The 12,171-nt window shown below is 42.3% G+C and overlaps 1 protein-coding gene across 5 annotated transcripts in view; it reads right to left on the bottom strand.

The window, feature by feature from the left end:
* Positions 1-12,171, bottom strand: part of CRTC1 (CREB regulated transcription coactivator 1) — a 52,740-nt gene that overhangs the window by 15,271 nt on the left and 25,298 nt on the right. For 4 of the 5 annotated variants that reach the window (XM_035348064.1, XM_035348062.1, XM_035348060.1 and 1 more), the window contains 7 exons: positions 11,448-11,542; positions 9,432-9,517; positions 8,992-9,035; positions 8,516-8,736; positions 5,689-5,825; positions 4,908-5,159; positions 2,633-2,734 (listed from right to left, as the gene is read on the bottom strand). In XM_035348064.1, the coding sequence (XP_035203955.1) occupies positions 2,633-2,734; positions 4,908-5,159; positions 5,689-5,825; positions 8,516-8,736; positions 8,992-9,035; positions 9,432-9,517; positions 11,448-11,542 (937 nt within the window). The remainder of the gene's footprint in view (positions 1-2,632; positions 2,735-4,907; positions 5,160-5,688; positions 5,826-8,515; positions 8,737-8,991; positions 9,036-9,431; positions 9,518-11,447; positions 11,543-12,171) is intronic. The other variant, XM_035348063.1, reaches the window with a different exon arrangement.

The raw sequence follows: 12,171 nt of genomic DNA on the forward strand, positions 1-12,171 counted from the left end.
TCCAGGAGCTTCTCAGAAGTAGGGCAACACCTAAGATTTTTGCATTCCACTAAGGATTGCTCCCAAGCTAAAAAGTTTAGGCAATGTGAAAAATAATGACCAGGAGACCAAAACCGACTTGTGTGAGTCTACCTTGGGAACCCCTAACAAAACTTACAAGCCCGTGTTTTCCCTCAGCCCTGAAGAACAGCAGTTATTACATTTGTAAGCACCGAATCTCCCGAAGAAAATCAACTGGAAATGTCATTACTTCAACACTTCAGCGTCCTAAAATAATTAATTGACAGCTCTGACCAACATCTTGCTAACACCATCTCCTACAGAGACACTAGATGAGGTCTGTTTTGTCAACAGTGCATCTCCTTGGGTTAATGATGTGGTGACTGCAAGGAAAAAAGGAAAACCACACAACCTCTGGCTTAAATTATTCGTCTAAAAATACATACCATATTATCCAGTATTCAGCCATTCTGCTAAAAAAAAGCAGATCTCTGTCTAATTGGAAGTGTATGCCAGGTGTTAGAGGAGAAAAGCACAGTAGTAATTAACAAGCCACCGTCAGTGAAAAGCCATGCAAACACAAAGCTGAGAACTACGAGCAGAGCTTTTCAATTCGTGTTTGAACAGGAAGCCCTTCATGTAACAAACAAACAGCTAACGCACGAGAGCAAATAGATTTGGAGATGTGGAAGGATGAAAAAAAAAAAAAGCTTCTGGTGAATGAACCGTATGTGATAAAAATCAAACCCCAGATTTCTATTTTTAGAGCATGTCACTCACATCACACTGATTCACTGCAGAATGACTTAACCTAAAATTAATTGGAGAAAGAGGAGCAAGTGGGAGACGTCTACCCGGTCACACCTACTTGATTCCACTCGCACCAGCCAGTGCCAGACTGCGCCACAATGGGAACGTCCTGCTGTTGGAACCAATCTGCTTTTACTCGTGGCAGATAGTTCTGCAGACTAGTGGATCCTGCTATTTGGGAGCTGCCCCCATAGTCACAACCCAGCTTTTTCTTTCCCCGTTGCTTCTCTCCACACCTGTGTTTGCAGCCTCAGGAAGTCCACTGCCACAGACAGCTCGCCCTCCGCTGCTACCTTCTGGTTTATTGGCAGAGGTAGGAAAGCTGCAGTGTTTTTATTTCAGCCAAAGAAAAGAACTGTGTGGATACTTTTAAAGAGGACAACACCGAAGTTAAGTAGTATTAAGAAACCCTTCTCATTTTGCATGACTTACGGTGTCCTGCTTGAAAATAGCAAAAGGTAAGCAAGGGTTTACAGAGTAAAACAGGCCCAGCAGGTAAAATCATAGCCAAGCCTGCATTCCCCTGGAGAGCACTCCCTGCGCTCCAGTACTCTGGAGCGACCAGTGGCAACAAGCCTGTGGACAAAACCCAGAGTTACTGAGAAGTCAAGGGGGAAAGAAAATCAATGCACCATCAAAATCGTCTGTGCTGCCCAAGTGACAACTTGACCTGAGAATCTGCAGCAAGACTGGCTACAGCTTCGCCCTAGGTGACAGCCTAGAGAAGTACGGTTGTGTTTCCTTTGAGCCACACACAGAACACAGCAGAACTGGCAGAAGCAGGCAGAAGGAAGAAGTTAAGAAGGAATTAAGCAAGGGTTAAGAAAATGCAGACAGTCCTGACACTCGGATCTCCTACTGAGCTTACCAGTGACCTGTCTCTGGCTAATGGCGAGGAGAGACAAAGCTTCTTCTGCTTTGGAACCATGAAGGGGCAGCACTTATTTAGACAGCATCCTCCTTACAGCCTTAATCGTTAAGTGACGAAACGGAAAATGTATTTTCAGACTCGGTTGTGATGCTCTGTAAGAGTTTTGTTCACCTTGCTTCTACAGGTGGGATTTGGGAAAGGGGCAGCCATGTGGATCTATTTCAGGAACATCAGATTATTTTTGTACTGAAAACGCACTTGGTTCCCTTACAATTAGGGCACCCTTAAAGAAGGCTTGCTTTTAATTGTCTTGCAACTGGCAGATAAAAATTCCCTTTCTCACTTTTACACACACACTGAGCTCAGACTTGCATGTAGGACACGTGGATGTACGGATATACATACACAGGAAGAAAAACCAGGTGGCATGCAAGAGAACATTTTCACTAACCCGTTACTTTCAAGCCACAAATTGCTTATTTTAAGAGCATTTTCTGCAATGTTTTCTTTCCAAGTGTATGTTCTCATGTGAAAAAGGTCCTGATGTGACTGCATTTGGCCATACAAGTGAGATTTAGTGCTGCAGGAAGTTTTCCTGCTACAGGAGGCACTTAACAAGCTTCCTTCTCCCTCTCCCCCGCCCTCCCAACCCCTGTCAGCTCCTCCACAATATCGCTAATTGAAAGGGCTCTACCTGGAGGTTCTGTCCACAGCACGCCCCGCAGAAATGACCGTGTTAGCAGTGCTCAAGCGAGTAGCTTTGATCAATAAAAAGGCAATTCACCAGCTATTGAAAAACTCTGGAACTGAATGAAACTGCAAACAAGATGAGACACCAGGAATGCATGAGGCACATACAGTTACAGTGAGGCAACTATGGGTCAGTAATGGAGAGACTCAACTAAAAACAAACACGAGAAGCAAGGCCTGTGGAAGCACAGAGTCCCTTACTTGAGGGGAGCTGCCAGGAGAGAAGCCTTGATTGGAGACAGGAGAGGTGGGAGACTGGTTGGCTGGGGAGCCAGCATTACTGCGGTACTGCTGGAGTGAAGCCTACAGAACAACACAGAATTAAAGACCATGGGATTGATGGAAGGTTGGAAAGTTATCAACTGTTGGCGCGCACAGCTTGAGGAAGCTGGGAGAACCATCCTCTTCAGCAGCTCTTGGCTATATACGAAGACACGATTACTGTGAACAATGCCGCAAAAAGGAGAACGTTACGGTACCGGCGTTGGCATGGTCTCGTCTGGCTGAGACCTAAGAGCAGGGCTGGGCTGTTGTACAACTAAAACATTCAAATATTTTTTTCCCCACTGTTCTGAGTTCAAATTAAAAGAAAAAATTGGTGAGCCGACAATTTAAGGAAAAGCAGTCTCGAAATCTGGGACTATTCTCCAGTCAAATTCGATTGCCATACCCACACACCCTTAACCTGTGTTTACAACACTCTGGAAATCCGTCTCACCTCACCCTGCCTAATCTTCAGCAGCCTCGCTGCGTTATCAAGATCAAAGCGTATAACCACAGAGACCAAAATCCTTCTCAAAGCTGCATTTTACCCCAGGACATGGAACCGACGCTGTCTGAAAATTCACGCTATGTTTTGCAGGTTTAGTATAAGTTATATTTACATTGTTCTCGGTCTTCCTGAGAACACGTTTTCAAAGATTTACCTTTTTGTTGGTCATAAAGAATCCCAGACTTGTGCAAATTAAAAATCTCAAAGGCATTTGAATAGAATGCTGCAGTAATTAACGCAAACTAAGTACAGCTCTTCCTATTATGTTTCCCTTAGAAATTTACAGATGACTGAGGAAAACCTGCAATCCAGTAATCTAAGAAAAGGAGTAATTTAATCAGATAGATCTAAAATCCATGCAGTGCAGGAGAATGCTCATACCACCAAGGCTTTCTGACATCAAATTCCAGAGATCTTGAGAAAATGTCGTAACCTTTTTATATCGTGTATTGCTACTAACGCACTTTAAACAGAAATCCAAAGTACAGAAAAAGGAATTTCAATACTGCTTTAAAAACCTGCACAGGAGTTGTCAGTGGGACTGTAGCACAGCTCAAAGGGCTTTGTTGCAAGCTAGCTTTGAACTTTATTTACATGCAATTTCAGTTGCTTTAAAAGATAAGCATAGCACCCTAAAAGTTAAGGTGATAAAGAAGTTTAGGATGAGGAAAGCAACACAGAAAGCAAAGAATGAAAATCACCTGTACTGGTAGCTCCCTAGGTATTAGAATCAAAACATTTGGATGCATTTTGAGGAGGTCGGTATCCTTCCCACGGCCGGAATTGGCCTTCTTCTTCCCCTTCTAATCCTGAAATGAAGCAGCTTCCTTCAAGAAGCACTTACCAGCACAAATCGTTAAAATTTCATCCACAAATGAAATCCGTGGTCTAGTGCTAGATCAATAAAGGATGAGTTCTCCCCATTATCTAACCAGTTACTGTCACTACAACACTGCCAGGAGGACACTACAGGTCAGGCAACCAAGATCTGATAGAGCAGGGGCAGAATGACCAGAGAACGAGCTGTGAAATTCTTCCCCAGCTTGTTACCCTGATCTCGCTCTCTATTCTGGACTTTTATATGCAGAGAGAGAGAGAACATTTCACAACAAACCACGGCAAAACCAGCACAAAAAGAAATCTGCCCAGAAATCATCGCTACTGTGTAGGTATATACTCCATTTCTTATCAGGATCTAAAAGCAGCCAGAAATCCAATTTGGGGGATAATAATGTATGCCCTACAAATCCTTTAAATGAAAGGTTTCTAACTATAGAAAGTGCCTGGCTCTCTCCAACTTTGGGAAACTGCTTGTTAGCTGGTTTCTTGATCAAAGTTCTGTTAACTCCTCGAGCCTCCAGCACTTTGCAGGTGCATTACATTTAACAGCCTGAAAAAGCATCAATGCAACAGCAGCAAGGTGTGAAATAAATGCTGAGATCCAGGATTCAGGCTGCTCTCATCAAGCACAAAGTCACCAGCGACACCATTTTATGAAACTACGGCCACCGTAAGCACACCCAAAGCCAAAATTCTGTCTATAAAGCATTTGAAGACGGATTAAATCAAAACCATTCTACTTCAGACTCCACCTAGAAGTACACCTATCACAAGGGCTGTCCTGCTTGAACCCTGGCGCTACGTCGCACGCTACCACGTTTCCAGAATGAAAGCTTTCTCTTTTTCAGCTCTGCCCCAGCTTACCGAGTTGATGTCTATTCCCATCGATGGTTGGGTCTGGCTACCCGGAGGGGACTGTGGGATGGTAGAAGGTACCGTGACGGAGAGTGGGGGGAGTTGTGTTCCTCGCTGTAAACCAGAGGTCTGCATCAAAGGAGTATTCTGAGGCAGGGTACTTGCCACCTGGGTCTGCTGCTGTTGCTGGGAAGTTGTCTGGGTAAAAAATGGATATGGGGGAAGCTGCTGTTCCAGAGACAACGCATCCATAGCCACGGCCTTAAAAAGAAAAATTAAAATCATCCACACTGGCAGGTAACTGCCCTTAATTTTCAAGCGTATCAAGTTTCACATCAAGTGAACCACACTAAGTCAATCTTGCATTATTAAATGTTACCTAAGGGTTTAAAGACAGTCAAGAACGTATTTCAGAGGACTTGATATCACCTTCACTGCACAATAAATAAAAGCCCAACTGAATGTCCAGATGAGGAATTGACGACCTAGGCAGTTATGGGATCACACTTATGAAATCAATTTTAAAACCTAACTGAGCTTCCCACACGGATTAGAGAAACGTCTTCCAAATTTCATGGACAACGTCTTCAAAAGAAGTGTCTTGACGTTTACCAAGGTTTTAGAAAAGTCAAAGTAAAATCTGTGTCTTCTACAAACTTCTCATTTTTTAAGGTACAGATTAACAAACACACCTAGAGATTACAGAACAATTTAGAGTCATTTTTCCCCTAGGCAAAGTAAAACAATTCATCTGTGACCAAAAATTGTAATTCTCCAAGCAAGGTCCTACCTGAGTAATTGGTGACAGAGGGGAAAGCGTAGGAGACATTTGCTGTGACTGTGGTCGCCTTGAGTCTGCGCTCAACGAGAGAGGGCTGACGGTGGGCTGACGGTGCTGCTGGGAAGGGGCTGGCGTCGTCGTCATTCCTGCCAGTAAGGAACAAACGAGCTCAAATGGGAACGAAGCACTGGTTCATTGATACTGGTACAGAGGTAATGACCTGATCTGTGAAAAACCTACGGCCTAAGCTGAGGACACAAAGTGCTGGACGTGCCTAGGCCAATCAGGCTGATATTCGTTAGCTAATTTGCAACTTTTGTCAGGTTAAAGAGTACCAGGAAGAGAGGAAGATCCCTGTGGTTGTTTATCCTGGACCTAAACCAGTCACAGTTGTGCAGGACCGTGCACAGATACTGACTTGGAACTGAAATCAGCAGACCAGCTCCAGAAGCACTGTGCTTCCCCAGTGGTTTATGGAAACAATAGGCACCGTTCTCGCACACCCCCGGGCTGCACACACAGAGTCCAAGAGCAGCATGTTCTCCTCTATTTGTAAGAGCTGAAACTTCAGGAAGAAGATAACAGATCATGTAACAAGACTAATCAGAAGGCACTTGTGTTATTATAAAAAGCAAACATCTATTTAATGGAAAATGCAGAAGAAAAACTGGTTACACAGGACGTGCTCCATTTTAATGGCATACCAGCGCACAGGAAGGCAGGAAATATCCCTCGCACTCTAAAGAGCCCTGACCTAGCAGGGGCTAGGGACGGACTAAAAGTAATTTAGCTTTACTCAAACTCAAGACAAAACCTGCAAGCTTTGAAACCTCTCCTGTTTTCTGCCTCACCCTAGAGGAACTGAGACACCCTGGAAAGCAATTTCAGGACAATCCCTCTAGTGAGTTGTTCTTCCAGAGCTGCCAGAAAGGAGGAATTCACAAGAGCCTGAGAGCTCCTCAGCACTTGGCACCTGCTCAAGGCTTCCAGGCTGGCTGCCAGGGAGCCAGGAAGTCCGGGCTGCCAAGGAGCCAGCAGGCAAACTGGCTCTAACTGAGCAGATTCTGAAGACTGCCTGGCTTCCCGCACGATGTTTTCAAAAATCAACACTGTCTCATGGAACATGTCAGCGAACTGACAACCTCAAATGCACAAACGTGTAGCCGAAGTTGTTGGCAGCTCTCCGTAACCTGACAGGTGTTTTTCCCCACCTTTACTCGGGGCTGCTACAGGCATGTCTGCACAATGCACAGAGCTCCTACAAAAGGCTCAGAAGCGTTTACATTTTCTGCTCAAGATCTAGAAGATAAAGAAAGGAAAAGGAAGGCTTGAGAATATCAGTTAAAAAAAAAAAGGCAAAACACTGGCTACGCCATTGATTAAACTATGGGAGAGTCTCCAACGAGAAGCAGCAAAATCATCAATGAATGCCCATTTCTCATTTGTAATATCTTTGATGGATCAGGAAATGTTTTCAAAGCAATTACATACCTACTGGTTTGATTTTATGCCGTTTGCTCTGCTAATTACGGGTAGTGCAAAAAATTTAGCAACCCAGTCTGGCCTAACTGCATGGAAGTGGTTTGTTTCTTTTTATATACACACCACCTTTCTTAACAAAGCCTTGCTACGTTCTACTTGAACGACAGCCCATCCCTGAAATTCTGTGCAGTATGTTTTGAGACCAGAAAGCTTTCTGAAGGATGCCAAAAGCTGCTGATTTCCTCTCTACTTAGAGGGGTAAAGTGTGTTCTTGCTTCCTTCTTAAATGTAACTGCTCAGCCATAACACTACATTAACGTGATTAGAATGATTTCCTTTTTACCAATATTTGAGAGGATTTTTAAGTGGGTAAGTGAATCCTGCCTAACACAGGAAATACATTTATTTTTGGGTAGAGCACTTCTCTTCTCGGAGTCAACCGGCTGCAATTGTCACTGACAATAAAACGCAACCCTACTCACAAGCAGGACCTAGAGAAATTATTTAAAAAGTAACAATCATCAGTTTAGGCCATTTGTTTGAGTTAAATGGTCTTGAAATTATCAGTTCATCATTATGAACATTATAAACTGCCAGCATGTTTTTTTTAATAAAGCTATCAGTATTGCTAAAGCCCCAACAAAGCCCAGACTCATGCTGAACAGCTCAAACAGCAGCAGCGTTTTGCAAGTACTTGCAACAAAAACTACGCTCAAAAGGCAACGATTTCAACACAAAGGCACCACAGTGAGAGTGAAGTGTGCACTTGGTATTGCTTCCCAAAGCCCTTCTGTATCATGAATCCTGACTGCTCAGGGTATTTTCAAAAAATCAGGCAATCAAGCTTACAAAAGCTAGCAAACCTTGTAAAGTCTCCGTATTATTTTGACTGCTCAAAAGACGAAATCTGCTTCAGGTGAAGCAAAATACTCTCCAAAAGAATCCTCACTGGAAAAAAAGTATTCTAAAGGAATGAAAACAAAAGGCCTACTTAAGGTATTTCCATAATTCAAACGCTGTTGGGATTAAGTACAATGAATTACAAGGGAGGCACGTTTTGGATGCTACAGTCTGTCCTATAAAGTCATAAATAAACAACAAAAAAGCAGACTTGGGCACAAAGAACTTGAAAAAAATGTAAGGATATTTGTAAGTCAAAGCTAAATACAGCTTTATCACTTTTTTTTTGTACAGAAATGGCTTTAAAAAACTTGTTTACAAAGAAAAGTCAGTCAACAGAAGTACCGTTACCCCTCAGACAAAACAGTATTATTCAGCAACGCGACTTCCATGCTGTAAGACAAGCGACATATTACGGACAATCTGTTGGAACACTGCAGAATCGTGATCTTACCCTGACTGGCAGTGCTGATGCCCAAGTGAGTCAGATTGGCAGCAAGATTTCCGGTACTATTGGAGCTACTCAGGGCTGGGAATGTGGATTCCTCAGGATCTAACGGTGTGGGGAGAGGGGAAGGGAAATGGATGTTTGTCAGGTCTGGAAGGGAGCCACCCGTGTTATGCGTAGCAGGAATCAGCGTTGTAGTGTTTTCCTGGTCAGCTGATGGAAAGATGCTAAATAAAGGAGAGAGGAAAAAAGACAACTCAGTTTAAATTTCAGTCCGGACAGATCTGTACAAAATCATTTTCAAAAGAGGGAGCCATATACACAGACATATGGTATTTTTGATAAACCAGCTAGAGACGTAACAGACAAGGAGACACTAACACTAGTTTTGGCTTATATTGCATCTATTCTAGAAGAAATCCAATATACAGTGTTCTTTCTTAAAGATCTCAATGCTCTTTAAAAAGATGCTCAGAACTTACTTGATTCCTGGAACTTCACATGATTTAGGTCTTGATGACCCAGTCTAAAACAGAAGGAAGAAATTTTTATAAGCAAAGATATTTGAAATTAATACTTCCGACATTCCATTCGGAAAACTTTATTTATTGCATTTCTAGAGCTATTCTTCTACACAAGAGCTCTGTGAAGGTCTTAGAAAAGGCTTGTCGTCGTCGTTTCCTTTATTGACTGGCCCAACAAGGCTCAAACTTAAGGAGTTTCTCCTGATATAACCAAATAAAATACATATAAAGTGCCTTTCTGATCTGATGTTTAATGATATGTTGCTAAAGATAGCATTTCATCTCTGATCTCTGGAAGTAGTTTGTTTTGGTTGGCAATATTTAGAGCACCTAAACACGTTTTACCTAAACACGTTTAGAAAATGAGACCTCATTACTTTGAAATGTGAGATTCCTACCTTTTTAGTGTCCCATCCTTGCTTAGAGAGGGTTTTGTCTGCCTCAGAGGTGGTTTCCTCCATTCCAGGGACAGTCAGCAATAAAACTAAAAAAAACGGTACCAAAAGGAAGCTTCTCAGAAACATATTTTCAGATTAGGAGTTTAACTATTTTGGAAACTCTTGTTATTACTCAACATGGAGTGGTACTCTACTGTTTTGAGATCATCAAAATTAAAAAAGCAAACACCGAAACAGACTAAGATAATATTTTATCAACATGGAGAAGTTCCCAGTGTCAAAAAAGTTAGCTACAAGTAGAACAAGATTTTAAAATGCAGGTATGTGGTTCGTCTTAGGTTCGTCAAGGAACTTGCAAATCGCAGTTAGAACAAGAAAAAACTACACAGATACTCTTCAGTACTTTTAAAAATCTTGGGATCCGATTTCATCCACTTTCATCTAAAGGGAAAAATGTTTGCTGGTACCTAGTTCTTCCAACCCTTCACGTTTTACGCAAGTGATATAAACCTGTTACACCTAACGGGTGGCCAGCGGGACAACACTGTGGGGGGTGGGAATCCAAACCACATCCCCTGGGACAGAGAAACACTATCAAGTTGTTAATTTTCCATACTCCTAGCATGCGTTTGTTCAAGGCAATCAGCTGTTGCATCACGCTAATAGCGAGGTGACAAAGAAACATCATACGAAAGTAAAGGAGATTCAAACTGCTGATCAGGAGAGTCGTGTGATTAAATCCATTTTTAAGCAGTGTACTCTGAGGTGACTGCTATTTCGTATTTTACAGCACGAGAAGCATTGTTTGGGAGAGCTGCGGTACAGCGCACAGGCAGCCGAGTGATGCGCATCCACCTGTCTCTGGGGCATTGTTCAAGGAATAAATTCTCTAGACAGTTTTATGAGCTTTTAATGTATTTCTTGAACTGACAGCAGAAACAAGGGCCAGCAGAGGGCACCAAAATTGTTAGTGCCTGAGGGCTGTGCTGCTCCTAGCTTGTAACTGGAAATATTATTAGAGAGTATCATTTGTAAATATAGCCTCTGAGGGCATATTAACCAGGGGTCTCACTCCTATAAAAACTAGATGAAGTCTTGCTACTTCATGATATTTTATCTTAATTACATGCTGTTGTTTTTGTTGCTTGTCAGTGTTTATGCGAGAGGCTTGTGCAGAAAATACATATTCTGAAAGCCAGCTCAAATAACAGAGGTCTCTAGGTGAATAAGTCAAGATATTCTGAATTTGCTTCTGGTGTTCAGCGCGCATGCACTTCAAGATTTAAGTTCTAGCACAGAGTCAATATATCCTGTTAAGCAACTGCATATGAAAAATTACATAAAACTCTCAAGATTTCGTGACAGATTTACGGTTTTACATATCAAAACTTTGGTCTCAGATGGAAAGTCAGGCATACATCAGATTAACTTGCCAGGAAAAAAAACGGCCACCTTTAATATTTCAATGCAAAATCAATTCCCATAATTTAATTTTTGATGGCTAGTACTTAATGAAGTTAACAATGTGAAATTCCTCAAGTCATTAGTGTAAAATTGACAAATTAATACCCATGTCCAAAAGAAACACCCATTACAGCAATTTTCTCCGCTGGAGTGACAAAGCTCGCTGTGTCACACAGTAGCCGGTTAACAGTTGCTCAGTAACCTACATGAAATGCCAGTGGGTCTCCAACTCGTCTACAAGCTACGGGAAACCTCTAGCACCCCTGACAGCAGTCTAACCACCAGCACTCCACAAGTCCAGATTACTTTTCTGCACGTTTTCACAGAAGGACTGGATATGGAGTGAAGGAAAACGCTCCGCCTTAGCTTTGTCTAAGCTTTTCTGGACTACAGAAAAGTAAACGAGGTTCTTTGTTCAAACTGTTCTTTAACCAAATCTAGAAAATGTTGTGCATACAAATAAATGTAGAAATAGACGAACACCAATGCACGTGCATATAATCTGAAGTACAGTGCTTCTAGTACAACATTCTTAGTGTTTTTCTCTGTTACCTCTTTTCTGCTGCATGTCCTGCGACCCTCCTGAAAAGGATTCTTGTTGAGCTGGAGTCATAGTACTCTGGTGCAAGGCAGAATCAGAATTCGTCCTGAAAAGAAGGCAAAACAAATTATTTTTATTGTCAGCTCCTCTAAATGAAAGAATGCTTCATCTCACATAATTGCAACCAACTCAGGAAAACCTGCATTCAGTCTGCATCAAAAAACAAAATCTATATTTGGCATACACCAGGCATAATTTCTTTGTGAAACAATCAATTCACAGAACACAGAACAGAATTAGTTCAAGTTTGAAGAGTAATTGTTTCAATAATGGGATTGAGAGGGATACAGGAAAAACCGTTCACCACAGCTCAAAAATAATTTGATATGCTTTGTTAAGATTGTGCATGATCAAATAACGCAGATTAAGCTGAAAGCTGCTTACACATCCTCTAGTTATACTAGTCTTTGAAAAGATAAAGCATTCCTGCTGTAAAGGGAGGGGAAATGACAGGTTTGAGGATGCACGTGTGTTGTGCAGACAGGAGCCTCCACGGCCAACATCTCTCACATCACAAACTGTCCTTCCCTGGTGAATGCAGGCCACCACTGTGCTCCTCCAGGGCCAGGAGCGTAAGGAGCAGGAACAGGAACTCAGTGCTCCTTTCCATTTGAATGCTTGCATTGGCAGACCAGTCCCTGAGCACCGAGAAAAAGCTGAGTCTTTTACAGCTTT

The sequence above is a fragment of the Oxyura jamaicensis genome, chromosome 28 (genome assembly GCF_011077185.1).
Source record: "Oxyura jamaicensis isolate SHBP4307 breed ruddy duck chromosome 28, BPBGC_Ojam_1.0, whole genome shotgun sequence".
Classification (NCBI taxonomy): domain Eukaryota; kingdom Metazoa; phylum Chordata; class Aves; order Anseriformes; family Anatidae; genus Oxyura; species Oxyura jamaicensis.